Genomic DNA, 19,129 nt, shown 5'->3' with positions numbered 1-19,129 from the left:
CGGTAGGAGTCGCCCTCGACGAGCGGGCTCAGAGGACGCGACGGTCGCTGCCTTTTCGCCTCCCGCCGCCACAGACCACTCCACCCGCTGACATGGTTGAGGCGGATCGCCCGGGAAAGCTTTTCATTGGGGGGCTCAACCTCGAAACCGACGAGAAGGGCCTCGAGGCCGAGTTTGGCAAGTATGGCCGCATCGTCGAGGTGCTCCTGATGAAAGACCGCGAAACCGGCAAGTCGAGGGGCTTCGCGTTCGTCACCTTCGAAAGCCCCGCAGACGCCAAGGCCGCCGCCAGAGACATGAATGGCAAGTCCCTGGATGGTAAGGCCATCAAGGTGGCCCAGGCCACCAAACCGGCGTTTGAAAGCAGCCGGCGGGGCCCGCCGCTGCAGCCCCGCAGCCGCGGCCGCCTGAGAGGCCTGCGCGGATCCCGCGGGGGTCCGCGGCGACCCCCTTCCCGGGGCGGGCCGGCCGACGACGGCGGCTACGCGGGCGATTTCGACCTGCGGCCCCCCAGGGCCCCGATGCCCATGAAGCGCGGGCCGCCGCCGCTGCCGCGCAGGGCCGGGCCGCCCCCAAAGCGGGCCGTGCCGTCGGGCCCGCCGCGCAGCGCCGGCGGTGGAATGCGCGGGCGGGCCCCGGCCGCGCGGGGCCGAGAGGGCTATGCCGGGCCGCCGCGCCGGGAGCCGCCGCCCCCGCGCCGCGACCACTACCTGGGCCCGCGGGAGGAGGGCTACTCGCCCAGGGACAGCTACTCGAGCCGCGACTACCCGAGCTCCCGCGACCCTCGGGATTTTGCGCCGTCGCCCAGAGAGTACACCTACCGCGATTACGGCCACTCCAGTGCCCGCGACGACTCTCCATCGAGAGGCTACGGCGACCGAGACGGTTACGGGGGCCGCGACCGCGACTACGCGGATCATCCGAGTGGAGGCTCCTACCGAGACCCCTTCGAGAGCTACGGGGACCCGCGCAGCGCCGCGCCCGTGCGGGGGCCACCGCCATCTTACGGCCGCTACGAGGAGTACCGGGGCTGCTCGCCCGACGCCTACAGCTGTGGCCGCGACGGTTACGGCAGCGGCCGGAGCGACCGCTACTCCAGGGGCCGAGAGCGGGTGGGTAGACCGGATCGCGGGCTTCCCCCGTCCATGGAAAGGGGGTGCCCTCCCCCGCGCGATTCCTACAGCCGGTCCGGCCGCAGGGTGCCCAGGGGCGGAGGCCGCCTAGGAGGCCGCTCGGAGAGAGGGGGAGGCCGGAGCAGATACTAAGCAGGAAGAAACTTGGGACCAAAAATCCCTTTTCAAGAAAAGTAACAAAAAGAAGAACCTGTTGTATGGTAACTACCCAAAGACTAGTACAAAGAAGAGTTGTTTTTACCTTTTAAGAATTTCCTGTTAACTTCCTCTCTATTTTTATGCTTTTGGGAGGAAAAAAGTTAAAATTCGTTTAATTTCGTTTTGGAATTGTTAACGTTTCTTTCAACAAGCTCATGTTAAAAGCATACGACTTGAATCTGCGTACTAGTCTTCTTATATTTTCAAGTAGAAATTCTCCTAAATGCTTCTTCCCTTCTAAATTTTTCTGATAAATGAGGCAAACGGTTCTGAGATGTTTCATAAACATCTGCTCACCTAAAATGGAAAAATGGATCATTCTGCCCATTCAAACCAACTAGATTTTGGGGGGAGAGTGGGAGGGAATTAGTATATGCTACTTTTAAGATTTCAGGGTGTCTTTCAAACTGAATTTCATTGTTCCCAGTATTAAAAACCAAAAAGCCAGCAACAGCAACAAAAACCTTTTAGATCAGATGCTTATGTAAAAAATGTTGTATTCACTAGGTAAATCTAAAAAAGCAAATGGATAATGCTGGCCATATTTTGCCTTTTTGCCCTTTCTTTGGGAATATGCAGGATCTCCTATCCACTTGTTCCCCAAAAATATCATTCATATTTTGAACAATGGAATACTAAAAGATTTTACCACGACGCTGCAAAAAAACAAAAAAACCCAAGTCTATTAATTAATAGCATTCATTTTCACCACCTACAAATTATTAAGAAATAAGTAGAAAATACACCAGTGGTGCATTTGGAGATGATATGGCTTCCATTTCTAACTCCAAGCTACTTGCCCTTGGCTCTAGAGCCAACCACCGACTCCTGGATTGAGTTAGGCTTCTTCCCCTAGGAGTGGAGGAATCAAATATGAGTAGTTTCAGACAGAGCTCAGGAGCAAAGGTCAGAGTACCTGAAAGAGCTTGGCATTTCAATCTCTGAAGATCTCAAACTGGTATGAAGGGGCTGGGTCTTACTGTCTGCAAAAGGCAAGGGGTTGGATGGGTTGAGTGTTCCCTACTCTAAAGGTAGGGAGAAGGGCTGCAGAAAACTGTCAGTCTTTCTCTAAGAAGCTTCAGGAGGGACTTAACAGTTTCCTCTTTTTATCCTAAGCTTAGGGGAAGAAACACCTTTTCCATTCAGCAACTGTGGAATTCCCCAATTTATCTCAGAGAAAGGTAATTGTCCAGTCAAGGGACTCTAGCAACCAGAGAAAGAAGGATCAGGTTAAACTATTAGGACCCATGTTCAATGTAATAATTGCTGGAGAAAACAAACGAACACCTGAACAACAACAAAAAATACTTAAAGAGATCTGAATGTAACACACGCACATACACAACTCTTAAAAACATGATTTTTCAACAAAATAATAAACTAGATGAATTAAAGGAGAGGACACACACTAGTGTGTCAGAAGATCAAATCCAAAAAATAGCTCAAAAGAAATGATGCAGGAATTAATCTAGCAAAACTGTAAAATTTTTATGGAAAAATTGTTAGTCTTTATTAAAGGACATAAAAGAAGAACTAAATGGAGATTCTTATGCTCGTGGTTGGGAAGTCTTTTTATCCTAACTATTCTCAGTCTTACCAGATAAATTTGGAAATTAATTAATTTGAAAACCAGGTTTAATTGGAAAATCAGCTTTAAATGAAGCAAAACATGATTTTTTTCACACAGCTCCCCTCCCCTCTTTCCTTATAACACCATTTATTTGTGTTGATCAACGATGGAATACTAAGTGAAAGATTTGGTAAACCACAAAACTGAAAAAATAATAGCTTCATTTCACCACCAACAAATTATTAAGGAACAGGTGTTAAAAAGAGATACTAACGAGAGATATAGCTAATCCTAAAGTTTATGTGGTTGAATAAAGAACAAGAAGAGCAAAATCAATTCTGAAAAATAATAGTTAGGAAGGACACACCTTACAGATACCAAGACTTAACTACAAAGCTTTAGCACTTTAAGCTATATGTCATCAACAGACAAGGATAGACAGACCAGTAGACCAAAATTGTGAGCCTAGGAACAGGCCCACTTCTGTATGAAAACATGTTATATGACAGAGGTAGCTTTAAAAGTCATTGGTGACAGAATGAACTTAAGAAAAAAAAAAAAAGACGATCTCTGTGAAAGATAAAATGAGAATCCCTAATTTACAAGCATACACAAAAATACATTCTATAAGGTTTGAAGATGCGTAAGTGTGAAAAGGAAATTTTTTAAACACTTAGAAGAAAATAAAGAAGAAATGCATTCACCACACTGGGGTAAAGAATTCTTTTTAAAGACATAACATAAAAATCACAAACTTGTAAGGAAAATGTTGGTAATATTTTCCACATTATTATTAAGGTATTTTTTTATTAAAAGACATGATTATCAAAGTGAAATGTCAAATCATAAATTGAAAGAATGTATTTGCATTGAAATAGCTTCCAAAAGAATGCTTAAAAATCGATAAGAAAAAACACCAAGACAAAAGTGGGCAAAAGATCTCATCTTTCTGGTAGATGTATAAAATTGATACAATCACTTTGGAAATAATTTTGGCAATACCAAATGGGCCATATCTTATGGACCTAGAAATTCCATTACTTTACTCAAGAAAGGACTAAGAGAAACTTGCACATGTTCACAAGGAGATATGCACAGGATTGGTCTGTAAAGTACTCTTTGAATGTTAAAAAAGTAGAAGCAGTCTACCTGGAGTGGATCACCAGAGATGTATTCTTATAATGAAGTTTAATGTAGAAGCTAATGTGAATCAACCAGATCTACATGTATCAACATAGGTAAATATCAAAATATTTATTTGGTGAAAAAAGCAAATTGCATATAAGGTATAGTAAAAAAAAAAAAGACTAAAAATATGATTGGATTGGTACACAAAAAATTGGGATATTTAGTGTGAGGAAGAAAGGAAAAGTATGGGATGAGAAGTGGGCTGTAGCCAAAACTGTAATGTTTTATTTCTTTAAAAGTGATAGGTCTTAAGCAAAACTGACAAGTTTAACATCTTAAATTTCTGTTGTCTATATATTGGCATCTCTTATTCTAAATTTCAAAATATTTCATAGTATAAATTTTAGTATGAAAAAATAGAGCTTAGCGCATTACTCAGCATCTGATAACTACTTAAGAATGTTGATTATTATTCTGAAACTCAGATGCAACACTTGTGAGAATGATTCTCTGTCTTGGCTTTGTTCTCACATCAGTATGGTTGATGCCTTATTCTATTTGACCCAGTTTGTAGAACCTTCCTATCCTAGACTGTGCCCACAGCTAGCTCACCGTAACCTCAAGGGTAAAACTTATATTTCTGAGGACCAAATCTTAGAGGAAGGTGTAGTTTTTCTCTTTGATGTTAGTTTTGAAGCATAAGAGTGATGAAAAACTTTTTTCAATTAACAAAGATGCTATTTCTGCAGAGTAATCTTCTGAATATTGAAATTGTTAATAAGTTAAAAAAACAAATGAAGTATTAACATTTGGAAATAAAGACTTATCTGGGGCTTAGATGAGGTTAAGAGATAATAGCATAAAAAGGCTGTAGATTTCTCATGTACATATACAATACAACAGCTCCAATAGTTCTTTACTAGAAATTAATGTATTACAGCTATCTTTGTAGGATCTAGTCAATTGAGAATTAGTCTTTATAATCACTTTTACAATGATGAGAGACAGCATATGAAATGTTTCCCAGGATTCATCCACTGAGTAAAATTTAAAGAATTTACATCTCAACCAAAACCTTTATATTTTATATTTTGAGCTTTTATCTGTTTATTTCTGAGACCCCCATCTTTTCCACATTCTTTCTTTCCAAAATGGTTCCAGGGGCCTTCAGACTGTTCATGTGGCAGCTGATAGCATTACTGAATGTTCATCAGGTGAGGCCTGAACATTTTTCATTTCTGATCACAGGACTGAATCCTGCTGTGGCTCCTAGAGATATCTTAAAGAGTGCTAGAAGTAGAATTCTTTTTTCCTGTAGGGCCCCTTTCTTCCCCCTTGCCTCAGGCCAGGTGAAATGGAAAAGGCTTTTCTACCTTCTGTATTTCTTCTAACTGGAGCCTCTAATTTCTCAGCCTTTATATGGTTTCCAGGATCCCTCCCTTTTAGCCTTTACCTTAAAGGTGATATGATTTCCCTTCCTTCCTCCACAGAAATTTCTTTTTGGGGGAGAGTTACTGTGTTCCCATATTTCCTCTTTTGGGAATATTTGAGAACTTACCAAGCAGAATCAGGATATATTTTTGCTGTGCACACATGGAATCCAATGCTAGTGGGAATTCCTTTCAGAATCTTGCGTGTTCTACTTGGGGTGAAGTTGATTCTGAAGCTAATTTCTCTTACAGTTTAGCACATCTAAGAATAACATAAAAATTCTGAGTCTAGATATTTTGTGGGTGACATTGAACAAGTTTATCAAATGCAAAAATTTAACTCTAGAGGAACTATATAGCAACGATGACCTATTGAATGGATCCTACTGTCATATTTATTAAAATGCTCAAGGAGAATGAAAAATATAAGGACCTATTATGAAACTTTTAGAGAAAACATTAGGAAAAATAGTAAAGTTTTCCCTGTAATGTTTAGAGGCTACTTGTTATAATAGAGAGATGATTAATCTTTTGGTTATAAGTCCTCATTCTGTTACTTATGTGGCTTGGACAATTTTCTTAGAGTTTTTAACCTTCAGTTTTTTTATGTGTAAATGACATGATGATACTGTTTCATAACATCTGTGAAAATTTTAAATAAGGAATGCAATGGGGTTCATTAAATGACAGTACCATAGCATTCTACACGAGGCAGTGGCACAGATTTTCCTTTGGAATTTTTCATTTCCATACCCAGTAAAATTACTTCTGTATTCAAAGTCTTCAGAAAAGTTCAACTTGAGAGTTTTATTGTGTTTACTCAAGCTGTACTCACCCAGCTTGAAATCTTAGAGACATATTTGACTTTTTACAGACCCCATTTATTTTCCATTGGCTCTGCCTTCTCTACCTCTTGACACCTAGGGGGACCAAAACTTCTAGCAGCAGACTCAGTGCCCCATTCCTAATCAGTCTAGGGGAGATGTCCTCAAACTACGGGCCCAGTCCATGGGCCACATGCTGCCCACCCAGGACATTTATCCAGCCCTCCAGGTGTTTTTGCTGCTGTTTTTCCTGTCCTGCTTAGCAGCCAACTTGTCCCGGGCCCACAGTGCACAATCTCCAACGGTCTGAGGGACAGTGAACTGGCCCCCTGTTTAAAAAGTTTGAGGACCCCTGGAGAGTGAGGAAGATATATGTTATTATGAAGACCTTTGAAGATTCCTTCAAATCAAGTAGGGTTTAGAATTATTACTGTCTTGTTTAATTGGCTTAGACTCTACCTCATAAATAAATTAGTAGAATTAATAGAATTAATTTGATTTATTAATATAATTTATTTATTAATAGAATAAGTAATATGGGATCTGGTAGACCTGAGTTCAAATTCTGTATCCACCATTCACTAACTCTGTGATCTTGGTCAGATTACTTAATCATTCTCTACTTTGTTTCCCTTACTTATAAATTAGGAACAAGAATGCTCACCTCATGAGATTGTTGAACAAATATTTATGTTGAATGTTGAACAAATATTGATGTAGTGTTCAACAAATGTCAAGAACTGTGCTAATATTATATTGACAAAGCAAATATATAAGCAAGACACATACTTGGCTGCTAAAATCAGTTTATTAGGGAAGATTCACGGAGACAGGAATCCACCTCGTTGCCCAGGTGGATTCAGGGAAGATGCACAGAGATTTAGCAGGATTGTATATCAATTTTGGGAGAGGAACTCCTATATTTGGGCTGTGGAGCTTTTGGGTTGCATAATATAAGGAGTGCCAGCCACTACCCTGAAATAATTAGGAATTTGGATATAATAGCAATATGTCATGGCAGAACTTTAGTTCCACCCTCCTGAAACTCAGTGCTCCTGGCTAGGGATTTGTAGGATTTGAGGCCTTGATTAAAAAACCTGTCTGCCTTACTTCAGACCAGTTAAAAATGGAACACTGAGGCTCCTGGGGAGGTTTTTGGCCAGTCTAGCCGTAAGTGAAAGGCAATAGAATATAAATGGGGGATGTGAAAAAGGTGTTACTCTGAATAATACCTTTTCTAAGATGTTGTGGGGCAGGGGTCAAAGTCTTGCACTTGAAGTTGTATAACAGCAAACTAGGGGCAGGAATTGCTACATCAGCATTTGTGATTGGAAGTGCACTAACATAATACTTGTGGAGGCAACTGTGATCCAAGGTGTGCAGCTAACCATACTTGATTGTATTAAAATGGGTCATAACCAGTTTTCAGTGAACTTTACAGAAGACCACCCCTTTTCTGTGAGGCCAGTATACTGGGGATTAGTTTTGGATAAGTTAATCCTTATCTCTTGGCTAAGCATGGAGACACATGGGTGAACAATAGTAGACATTATTAATCCTCAAATAGATTAGTGTTCAAAAAGGTAAATGGATTTTGGTTAAATTATACAAAAAGTAACATTTTAACTATGATAAGCACTATGAAAGAGAGATACATAGCGCTATGAGATACATTAATAAAAGCTTGTTGTAGTATAGGACATCAGAGAATGCATCCTTAAGGAAGTGATAATTGAACTAAGATGTGAAGAATGAATAAGTGATTGCTATGAAAATTAAATGTGATAATGTGTAAACTCTCAGTGAATGGAGATAGGTTGTGTTATTGTTCTTCTGTTTTGACATCAAGATAGTTTTTGCTGGGAGTTTAAACTATATAGATGAAGGTGAAGGAATGCAGGTGAATCACTAACCGCTTTTAACTTAAGAGGACATACCTTGAAGTTGATTACCAAGAGAATAGAGATGAGGAACACCAAAATGTGAATCACCAAATAAAAAAAGCAGGGAATATGAAATCAGTTCAAGGTCAAATTAGAAAAAATGAACAGATAAAATGTAGAAGTTGGAAAACAGTTATGAATTGGCTGGATTAATGCCCTGGAATGACCTGTGTGTACGTTGATACCTCTTTAAAGCCGCAGAGCCAACTTCATAGAGAACGTCATTTGTTGAAGGTGGTCAGGGCTGTTTGAATCTGTGGCAAATCAGACACTGTCTTTATCCTTAGGGTACTCACAGTTTAGTGTGGGTGACAAATTGTTCTGCATCAAACTACCTAGGATGCAAAACAGACAGAGAAATGCTGTGAGATGTGCATGGGCAATGTGTTAAATGAAAGAATTAATTAGGAGAAGGCTTTTCAGAGGTTGTGAATTTAAAGATTTTCCCTGAAACAGGGAAGCTCATTTTTAGTGTGTGTATGTTATCCACTTTAAATACATCTAGATTCATTTGCTTCTATTTGTAGTTAATTTTAGTATTGTTCTCATCTTTGTTTATTTTATTTCCCACATTTGATAACTCTCATGTACTTTATTCCATTGTCAGTTGGAAGCCATTAAAACTTCTTAAGATAGGAGTGATGTGAAACTGCACTTATTTTCCTGGCACCTGAAAGATGGATGGGAGAGAGAGGTTGGAAGAAGAGGGTCATCCTTTTCATGATAAGGCTTACACTTTTTGTATTTAAGGTTGCCCTAGTGGATTAAGAAGCTGGTTAATTAGGTGGAGGAAAGTGTGCTTCCTGACGCTGAACAGAAGTTACTCTATCGTTATAGTCCAGTAGATGTCACCCAAAGCTCAAGGATTGTGGTTTCATGTTTCCTCCCTTGTACCTGCCACCTAGCTCTTGAGCTCCACGGCCTGAGGTTTTTCTGTCTGGGTGGTACTTATACCTTCAACTAGAAATCCTCATTTAATCAGATTCTGAGCAGTGGGTACAGTTGAAAAGACCAAAAGTATATCCAAGTCTGTACAAGTATTCAAGTTTGTAGGGAAAGATGAATCATTCAATAAATGATGCTGATTTAATTTGTTACTTTGGAAAAAAGCATCATATGTTTTCTTATCATTATATACTGAAATAAGTTCCAGGTGGATTAACTTATTTTAGGTAGGATTTAAAACAAATTGTTAAAAAATTGTGGTAAAAAACACACATGGCAGAATTTAGGTGTCTTAACCACTTTTAAGTGTACAAGTTCAGTGGCATTAATTACATTCACATTGTTGTGCTACCATCACCATTATCCATTCATAGAACTGTTTTCATCTTGAGAAATTATGGATTAACTTTTTAAATGTAAAAAATAGAAACAACAAAAAGCTTAGACGAAGATACAGATATGTTTTATATAATCTTGAGTTTGGCAAGATTTTTATAAGCCAAACAGCAAAAGGGATATCAAAAGTTATATATTGATACACTTTACTGCATAAAGATTAAAACTTTTTGTTTCCATACAAGTAAGCCTTAAAGGTTATTAATTTATAACATATATATACATATATATATAATTTATCATATATTCATCTCCATGTGGGAATAGGAATGAGGTCCCTTGCCTTGCTGGCTTTCAGCCAAAGGGCCGCTATCAGTTCCTTAGGACTTCCTGCAAGTCCTTGCCATGTGGCCCTTTCACAATGTGAGTTTATTTCTTGAAAGCCTGCTAGAAGAGAGTCTCTGAGCAGGCAATGAGATAATTTACCTCATTTAGTCTTAACAAGGACTCTATGAAGTAGATGTCAATTTTATACCCATATTACAGATGAAGAAACTGAGGCCTAGAGAAGGTAAGCAATTTGTCCAAGGTTACAGAGATGGAAATTTGGTAGAGTAATAATTTTAATCTAATTAATTGGCCTCTGCAGCCCAAGTTCATTTACTAAGTTATACTGCCTGAAAGTTACCTGTGCCAGGCAAGCAGGGGCATAAGAGCCCAAGTCCCTATTTTATTATGTCAATCCAAGTGGCTTAGTTCTCACACTAAAGTTCCAGGAAAAATTACTAAATAGGGGGTGTTTACCTCCTATTTAATAAACATTTATATTTTATAATCACAGAAAAATATTTAATGAGAAGCAGAAATACATTAAAAATTAGTATGTAGAGTATTTAACAAAGATAAAGCCACACAATACCTGGTTTTACCCAACATGTTAATATCTTTTTATAGCTCACACTTCACACTTACTCCATGGAGATACATGGATAGGGCATGAGGACATCTTGGGTGGCATTCTTTTGCTGGGTACTACCTATTCTTTTTTTTTTTATAGTTCTCTGCTCAATTAATTGCTATTCATTCAACAAATATCAATATACATTATTATTAATATTGTTTACATCTTATTTTTTTTGTTCAGATGATTTTCTTTCTTTCTTTCTTTCTTTCTTTCTTTCTTTCTTTCTTTCTTTCTTTCTTTCTTTCTTTCTTTCTTTCTTTCTTTCTTTTATTTTAGCGTATTATGGGGGTACAAGGTTAAGGTTACTTATATTGCCCATGCCCTCCTTCCCCCTCGAGTAAGAACTTCAAGCATGTCCATCCCCCGAACGTTGCACATCTTACTCATTGTGGTTGTATACACCCATCCCCTCCTCCCCCCTCCCACCCTCCTGACACCCGATAAATGTTACTCCTATATGTCCACTTAGGTGTTGATCCGTTAATACCAATTTGCTGATGAGTACATGTGGTGGTGGTTTTTCCATTCTTGAGATACTTCACTTACTAGAATGGGTTCCAGCTGTATCCAGGAATATACACGAGGTGCTGTATCACCATTGTTTCTTAAAGCTGAGTAATATTCCATGGTATACATATACCACATTTTATTGATCCACTCATGAATTGATGGGCACTTGGGTTGTTTCCATAGCTTTGAAATTGTGAATTGTGCTGCTATAAACATTCGAGTGCAGGTGTCTTTTTCATAAAGTGACTTTTGATCTTTTGGGTAGATGCCCAGTAGTGGAATTGCTGGATCAAATGGTAGATCTACTTGTATCTCTTTGAGGTATCTCCATATTGCTTTCCACAGAGGTTGAACTAGTTTGCAGTCCCACCAGCAGTGTAGGAGTGTTCCTCTCTCTCCGCATCCACACCAGCATTTGTTGTTAGGGGACTTTTTGATAAAGGCCATTCCTATTCTTAATTATTTTTTATCATTGACTTCTTCATAGTTAGTATCTTATCTTTCAACCATGACAGTTATTTTGAACTAAGAAATATCACAATGAATTTTGAATTAGACCTGATATGTGTGGTTTAAAAAAATCTATAGTGTTTTTTGGTGTCAAAACCAGGATTAAACTCAACTTTGTCAGAATCTATATAATGGCTACTTTCTTTCACAAACTGTCACACTGTGAAAGGGCTTGTGAAGGAGCCACTCTAACTTTAAAATGGCAGCTTTCTAGTGGCACTGTCTCTGAGTGTAACTTGAGGTTGAACCCTTCTCAGTGTTCTGTTCATTAGTTCTATCAGCTGTCACCTGAATCCTCCAACTTACAGGCAACAATTCATTGACTTCTATCTGATGTGGGATTGTAAATAAACTAAGTGATGTCCTAATTTTGCTATTTCATGATTACACTGATCTTATAACAGTCATCTATCTTATTTTTTTTAATTATACCAAGACACTGTATACCTGTAGTCTCGAATTTGTGCCAAGGAACTCAATTATTACAACATTCTTATTTTTCATTTGTGTTTTATTTCATTATTGAGGCCTTCCATAGACACTATGGTTTTAGCCTTCTATTCAGTCTGGAAATTTAATTGTAGTAAGCCTTTTTCTCCAGGCCTTCTTCTTTATTTGGGTGAGATTCTAAACCTACAGTTGATACAAAGATAACCAAAATCAGAAACCTGGAGAAATGAACCATTTGTATATTGTCAATTAGGAGGAAATGTTCTTGGAATGGTAATAATCACTCTGGGCATTTAGACAGCCTGGAAATGCAATTCCACTTTTCAGCTGCTCAGTGGTTTCCAAGAAAATGTCCAGTGCACTGAGGAGGAACGAAGGGTCATGGGGCTTGTGGCAGGGAACCAGTATGTTCTTGGGCTTGTCCTCAGCCTTCTGTTCACTCATCTAGTAGAGATTAATTCAACACTTAATACTGGCTGAGCATAGTTTTGAAAGGTGGAAATGCAAATGTGAGACACATGAGTCTCTATCTCTGAGTATTTATTTCTCTGTCCAGTGTGGGGGAAAAACACTAGCAATTGCAGTCCAACTCACAGATGCGTACAAATGAAAATGCTTCATCTGGGCAGCAGAAATAGTGTGTAATAGAAGGAAAACTGGAGACTAGAAGTGAACCTAAAAAGAAGGCAGAAGTGAATTGGGATCTGGATAAAACTGTTGTGTATTTCCTCTTTTATGTCCGGTGAAATATTTTTGACAGTAAAACTCCAAAAATATATAACAGTGAATTAAAAAGTTGCTTTTTAGAAGCATTAAAGAAGCACAATTTCTCTCATGTAAGGAAGTCATAAATATTATGAACATTTTGATAAAATTGCAAACTAAGATTAGTTTTCACCAGATGTATTTTATGACCTCAGTAATATCACTGCTTTATTTACTTTTATTATTTCCAGTAACCATTCCGCATGTATCTAATATATTTGGATTAACTCCTCTGTGCTTCATTTGTTTGGGGAGGGATTAACAAAGCTAGATTTATGAACCTTGGGGGAGGGGTGTGCTTTGTCGAAACACTCATCTGATTTTACACATATTTCTAAATACCCAGGAGAGATGGAATTAATCAGGCCTCAGCTCCTTAAAGTATAACCGCTGGCTAACCAGAGCAATAACTTCAGAATTAAAAATAACAGTGGAACAGTGCTCAGTCTAGGGTTAATCAGTACTATGGCAACAAGCACTATTCCTGGCCCTGTGTGAGGGCCAGGTGCTGTTCCCTCCTATTCATTTTGGATGGCTCTTTCCCCAGCCTCAGATAGTTTGCTCACACATCTGCATGGATGAGTAGATGGCTGAATGTTCTAGGTGGACCTTCTGTGGGTATCTGGAGTTTTAGTGCAGCCCCTTTTCTCTGTTACTCTGGGCTTCATATGGTAACGGCCTTTTCCCCCCTCTCAACTATTGTTTCTGTATCCTCAGCTAAAGGTGTTGGCCAGCCTCTGCCTAAATTCTCCTCTCTGCTTTCCATAAAATAGATATTTTAATAGAAACATAAATTATAGAAATATATTCAAGAATAAATAGGATATATACACAGGATAATAACCATGGAAGCAATTTTAAATCTGTGAAAGAATCTCTAAAAGCACATTTGTTTGGTAGGATTGTAATAAAGAAAGAAACAATTCTCATGTTATATAAATCATTAAAGAATATTTTAAAAGATAGACAATGTTTAAGTTCATTTTGCAAGCCAGTGTAAGCTTGCTACCAAAACCTGACAAAGATACAAAAGCATGAAAATTATGAATGCTTTTTACCCATGAATATAGATAAAAATATACACACAATAATAGTAAATTGAGCCATATAACATAATTAAAGAATAATATACCATGGACAAATGGGAATGTACTTTTATAAAAATCTATTAATATAATCTTGTACATCAGTAGAACAAAAGAAAAAAATCACATGAGCATCTCCAGAGACTCTAATGAAACATTAATAAAAAATTCACCATCCACTTTTGATATAAACTCTTAGTAAACCAAATATAGAACATGGCAAAATGTATTTATCTCAAGATATCAGCTGACAGCATTTTTAATAGTAAAACATAAAGAATCTGATTAAAGCAAGACATAAGACAGTTATTTAATATTGGTCTAGGATGTCAGCAAATGAAAAAAGGCAAGTTAAAAAGGAATTAAAGGAGGTGGCAAAATATAATTTTTTCCTGACAACATGATTATTTACATTGTTTACAATGGCTTAAAAATGAGAAGGGACTTATGCTTTCAATGTCAAGAATGAAACAGTATTTATGACCCCCCTCATTTTTCAAAAAGAGAAAATTAGAATATGTCTACTCCCTGATTTCCTCCAATCTCTCTTTGTGGTTTTGAATGAAATCATTGAGATTCTAATTTTTTATAATTTATTGTTTTATGGTATGTAGTTGCTCTGCTAAAAATAATTAGTGAAAATTGCGTTCAGTTCCATTAGGATATTTTAAAATTATGTAAACTAAGTTTTGTTTTTAGTACTTACTGACAAGTTTTTGTACCATCAACCCTTTATTAAGTTTAAAAAATGTTTTAAATTAATTTAGTGGTCAGCTAAAGTAATACCTGTAATAACTTTGAAGAATAGAAATGTTCTTGGTAGATTTTCTGAGTTCTTTATGGTCAGCAATACCTTTCAGTGGACTTACAAATGAATGCATACTTGACCAGATAGAAAATGTTGGCATTGTATATGTGTCATTTTCAAGGCTTTGTAGCCAATGCTAAGTTGTTGTTATGGAGTAGGAATCTGAGGCCAGTAGAACTCTTTTTTCCTTTGTAGTTCACGTTTTTTTCTCTACTTAGATGCTGGCACAATTTATTTTTTAACCATTAAGTTTTATGAAGATATGACTTCTTTTTTTTTTTTTTTTTTTTTTTTTTTTTTTTTTGAGACAGAGTCTCGCTTTGTTGTCCAGGCTAGAGTGAGTGCCGTGGCGTCAGCCTAGCTCACAGCAACCTCAAACTCCTGGGCTCAAGCAATCCTGCTGCCTCAGCCTCCCAAGTAGCTGGGACTACAGGCATGCGCCACTATGCCCGGCTAATTTTATATATATATATCAGTTGGCCAATTAATTTCTTTCTATTTATAGTAGAGACGGAGTCTCGCTCTTGCTCAGGCTGGTTTTGAACTCCTGACCTTGAGCAATCCGCCCGCCTCGGCCTCCCAAGAGCTAGGATTACAGGCGTGAGCCACAGCGCCCGGCCAAGATATGACTTCTTAAAGTTATATTTGCATGTGAGTAAAGTGAGACATTTCACCCAGAAAATTCAAGCATTTCTTTAGTCCCAGATATGTTTGTCTTTTGTTTTTTTGATTCATTTTCTTCTGTTGGTTTCTCTATTGGGGATGCTTTTTACACGCATATGTGTTGTTCTTGATTTGTCTTCCATGTCTCTAATATTGTCTCTCAGCAGTTCTATCTATATTGGGCTATCTTGACCCATTTATTTTGAGGTTTAGTTTCTCTTTAGAATATATTTAATTTGTTATCTCAGCTTTTCCTCATGACAAATTTCTTGTTTGTTGACTCCATTTAAAAAACTCAGCAATCATGCTTTTTAAACATTGAAAAATATTTCTTGATCTCATATTATTGCTACTTTCATAATTTTCTTTTCTAGTTTCACAAATAATATTATTCCCTCAAATCTTGTTGAATGTATAAATTGTAGATATTCTAAGGATTTATTTCCTTTAGGGAAACCAGTTTACTTGGAGTGGCCAGAGGGTGGGACATTGCTCAGACTTGTCAGCTTGATTCATTTTTTTCACTGCTGAGTATTTTTATAGTACAATTATCTTCTTTATGTTTCATTATATCTACTGAGGGATGTCTCTATTTTATCAGTAGGGAAGCAAGGTGGCTTTTGTCAGAGACAGTGTTGGTTCCTTTCAAATATTTGAAGCACTGACAGTAGAAGACATTTTAGATTTTCTCAAGTTTTACATTGCTATTTTAGAAATCTAGACAACTATAAGGAAAATTAAAACTGTAGAGCTGAGGGTAAGCCAAAGCAGGGAGCATTGTCTTGGTGCTCAAGATAGGTTTCCACAATTATTGTGAAAATTCAAGCTAGAGAATTCTGTGTCTTCATCTCTCCTCCTTTTCTTCCTCTTTCTCCACTGTCATCATCCCTAAATACTCCAAATAGTATTTATTTTGTCTTAGTTTTCTATTTGATTTTTAATTGAAAAATGTGTCACACCTGCAGAAAAGAGTATACAATTGTTTGTACATGTTAAATAAAAATGATAAAGTGAACATGTATATAATCACTAACTAGATTAAGCCAACACACAAGTCCTCTGTTACCTCTCCCCAAAGATAACCCTCTCCCCCTTCTGTAGGTAACCACTGTATTGAGTTTTGTAAAATTATGTTCTTGTTTTTCTTTACATTTAATAACCTAATTATATTCTTAAATAATATGATATAATTTTGATGGGTTTTAAAATTTTATATGAAAGGAATTATACTATATATACTACATGTATGTTTTGATGACTTTTATTTCCATCAATATTATATTTGTGAGATTTATTCCTGTTTTCGAATGAGGTTATAGTTTATGAATTTTCATTGCTATCTAATATCCCATTGTATGAATATAGCATAATTTATTCTCCAGTTTTATGGTTGTTCGTAGCAGCACCATTTCCATTTGGGGACAGTTTTGAACAGTGTCACTGTGTATATCCTCTGTACCAAGTACTTTAAACAATGCCAAACTACTTTCCAAATGTGGTAGCTTCAGCGTATAGTTCACCTGGCTATGTTGATGAAACTGTTGTTTTACCTCTATTCCAACTCTTGATATCATTGCATAATCATTTACTGATCCATTAGTGGGTGTTCAGCTCAGTGCCAAAGCTATCTTCTGGGTATGTGAAGTAGAGGAGGCAGTTTATATCTGTCTTGCTCTTACACTGAGCGTACAACTCTTTGGAGTCTCAGCTGTATGGAGGGAGGGTCTCCTTCTAAAATCCTCACCTAGTTGTACCTTGGAGTTTGTCTTGTCTCCTGAGTCATAGCAAGCCTTAGAAACTTCTGTTAAAGTTCAGAGGATTTGGCAAATACTCTCCCAGCAAGAGTTCTTTCACTTACATATTGGCCTGATAATTTCTTCCTGTTTTTGGCATGTCTTTAATGCATTTAACATTTATTTTTGTTACATATTTTGTCCAAATTTTTTAGTTTCTTTTTTAATGTCTCCAAAGCAGATTGGGTTGGTCCAAAAATCCTTAAGCCTACACTTTTTGGAGAATGTCATTTCCCCTTAAGTTCTGGTAGGATTGAAATGGGCCTCTTTGCCAGCAAATGCCCCAGTTCATCTTCCGTTCAACATCAAATAAAGGCACAGCAAAGATGATTAGGGAACCAGCTCTGATTAGTTAGGCGTTATCTTGACATTGATTTCCACTTTCTCCCAGACAGGCTTTCCCACCTCTTGTGAGTTATTACAGTTTGGTATTCCTTTTTCCTACCTTGTATTCATCGTATCTTGCAATATATTCTCAATGTAACTGACAGGTAAAATACAACCTTCCATAGTTCCCTCACTAATACAGTTTTCCTCCCTTTACTATATCCTTGGTCCTTTCAATGACAACTTGGAAGGGATTGAATATAGGTGTTAAACTGTTATATTCATGATGCCACCCTGAGCAAGAATTCTGTTTTGTTTTTCTGAAATTCTGAAAGAGTGTTTTTCAGTAACTGTTTATTTTTGTTATAATTTTGGGGGGGAATATATTATACCCCTCAGGTATTTAGGGAACTTGTGCTATTAATTTTTTTTGTCAATTTCAACTTTTCCACCTATCCTAGCTTTTCCCCATCAGCATATAAATATGCTCAGGTCTCTTAAAAACTCTCTTGACCCCCAAACCCTCTATAGTATCACCCTGTGATCCTCCCCTTCACAGCCAAATTTGTCTCCATTTTCTTATCTTTTAAATCAGATTCTTCCCTACATTATAAAATTGGAAATCAACTTTTGAAGTTCCTTAAAAACATTATTTTAAGTTTTGATTGAGGATATGCCAGAATTATAGATAAGTTTAGTATGAATTGGTATTTTAAAAATATTGAATTTTCTCATCAAGAATATAGTTTGTTTCTCTATTTAATTAATATGTTTTCATGTCCTTAGGTAAAACTGAATTATTTTCTTCATATAGAGTTTGCACATTTCTTGTAGGTTTAATGCAATTTGAAGGTGCTTAATTTTCCTTCCTGTAGGTAATGCTTTTCCCTCTCAGGCTTTTCTAATTATTATTGCTGGTTGCTAAACAAAGCTATTGATCTTTGTAGACATCTCTTGTATAATACCTATTTACTCAACACTCGTAATTTCTAATAGTTTTTCAGTTGATTCTATTGTATATTCTAGGGAGACAATCATATGGTCTGTAAAAAAGTACTTTGTGTCTCTTTTTTCCTATATTTGTATCTCTGTTTCTATTTTCTTATTTTACTGAAATGGGTACACCTCAATACAATTTTTACTAGTAGCAGTGATAATGAGAATCCTCATTAACTCTATTGCAGTTGGCTAGTGGGATTGCTCCTAATACTTAATATGAGGCATGGTATTTGCTGTGGGGTTTGTTAAGGGAATTTTACTTTATTCCTAGTTTGCTAAAAGTAGTTGGGGTTTTGTATGTTTGTTTTAACCAGAAATGATTGTGGACAATTAACAATTGCTTATGAAACATCTGTCAATGAGCTCATATGTTTTCCTTTAAACTAACCATGTAGAAATGTCTTCAGATAAACTTTACAGAGTCATGATGTATATTTTTTAATGCACTGCTGGATTCAGTTTTCTAATGTTGACTTATAATTTTTTCATTTATGTTCTTAGTGAGACCAGTCAGTAGTTTATGTTTATTATTTTTCTTTTCTGATTAGGTGTTAAAGTGAGGTTAACCTGTTATAACGCTACTATTCTACTCTAATTCTGTACATTACTAGCAGATGATATAATTTCCATACAATACCTCAAATAATTGACAAGCTACAGTATTAGAACTACTAAGAAAATTAAACAAGATTACTGGATATTAATTTACAAAAGTAATTACCAGCCAGGTGTGTTGCTCATACCTGTA

General features: G+C 37.4%; 1 protein-coding gene across 1 annotated transcript; it reads left to right on the top strand.

The window, feature by feature from the left end:
• On the top strand, positions 1 to 2,017 carry RBMXL2 (RBMX like 2). Its single transcript, XM_012744225.3, has one exon. The coding sequence runs from the start codon at positions 93 to 95 to the stop codon at positions 1,263 to 1,265; it is 1,173 nt and encodes a 390-aa protein (XP_012599679.3). The 5' UTR covers positions 1 to 92; the 3' UTR covers positions 1,266 to 2,017.
• Positions 2,018 to 19,129: the final 17,112 nt, after the last annotated feature.

The sequence above is a fragment of the Microcebus murinus genome, chromosome 4 (assembly GCF_040939455.1).
Source record: "Microcebus murinus isolate Inina chromosome 4, M.murinus_Inina_mat1.0, whole genome shotgun sequence".
Classification (NCBI taxonomy): Eukaryota; Metazoa; Chordata; class Mammalia; order Primates; family Cheirogaleidae; genus Microcebus; species Microcebus murinus.
Note: the sequence above shows the minus strand (reverse complement) of the source record. Positions and strands in the feature narration are given on the sequence as shown.

Bases quoted from the DNA above. Each gene is read 5' to 3' on its own strand.
- RBMXL2 (XM_012744225.3), top strand. From the start codon at position 93: ATGGTTGAGGCGGATCGCCCGGGAAAGCTTTTCATTGGGGGGCTCAAC.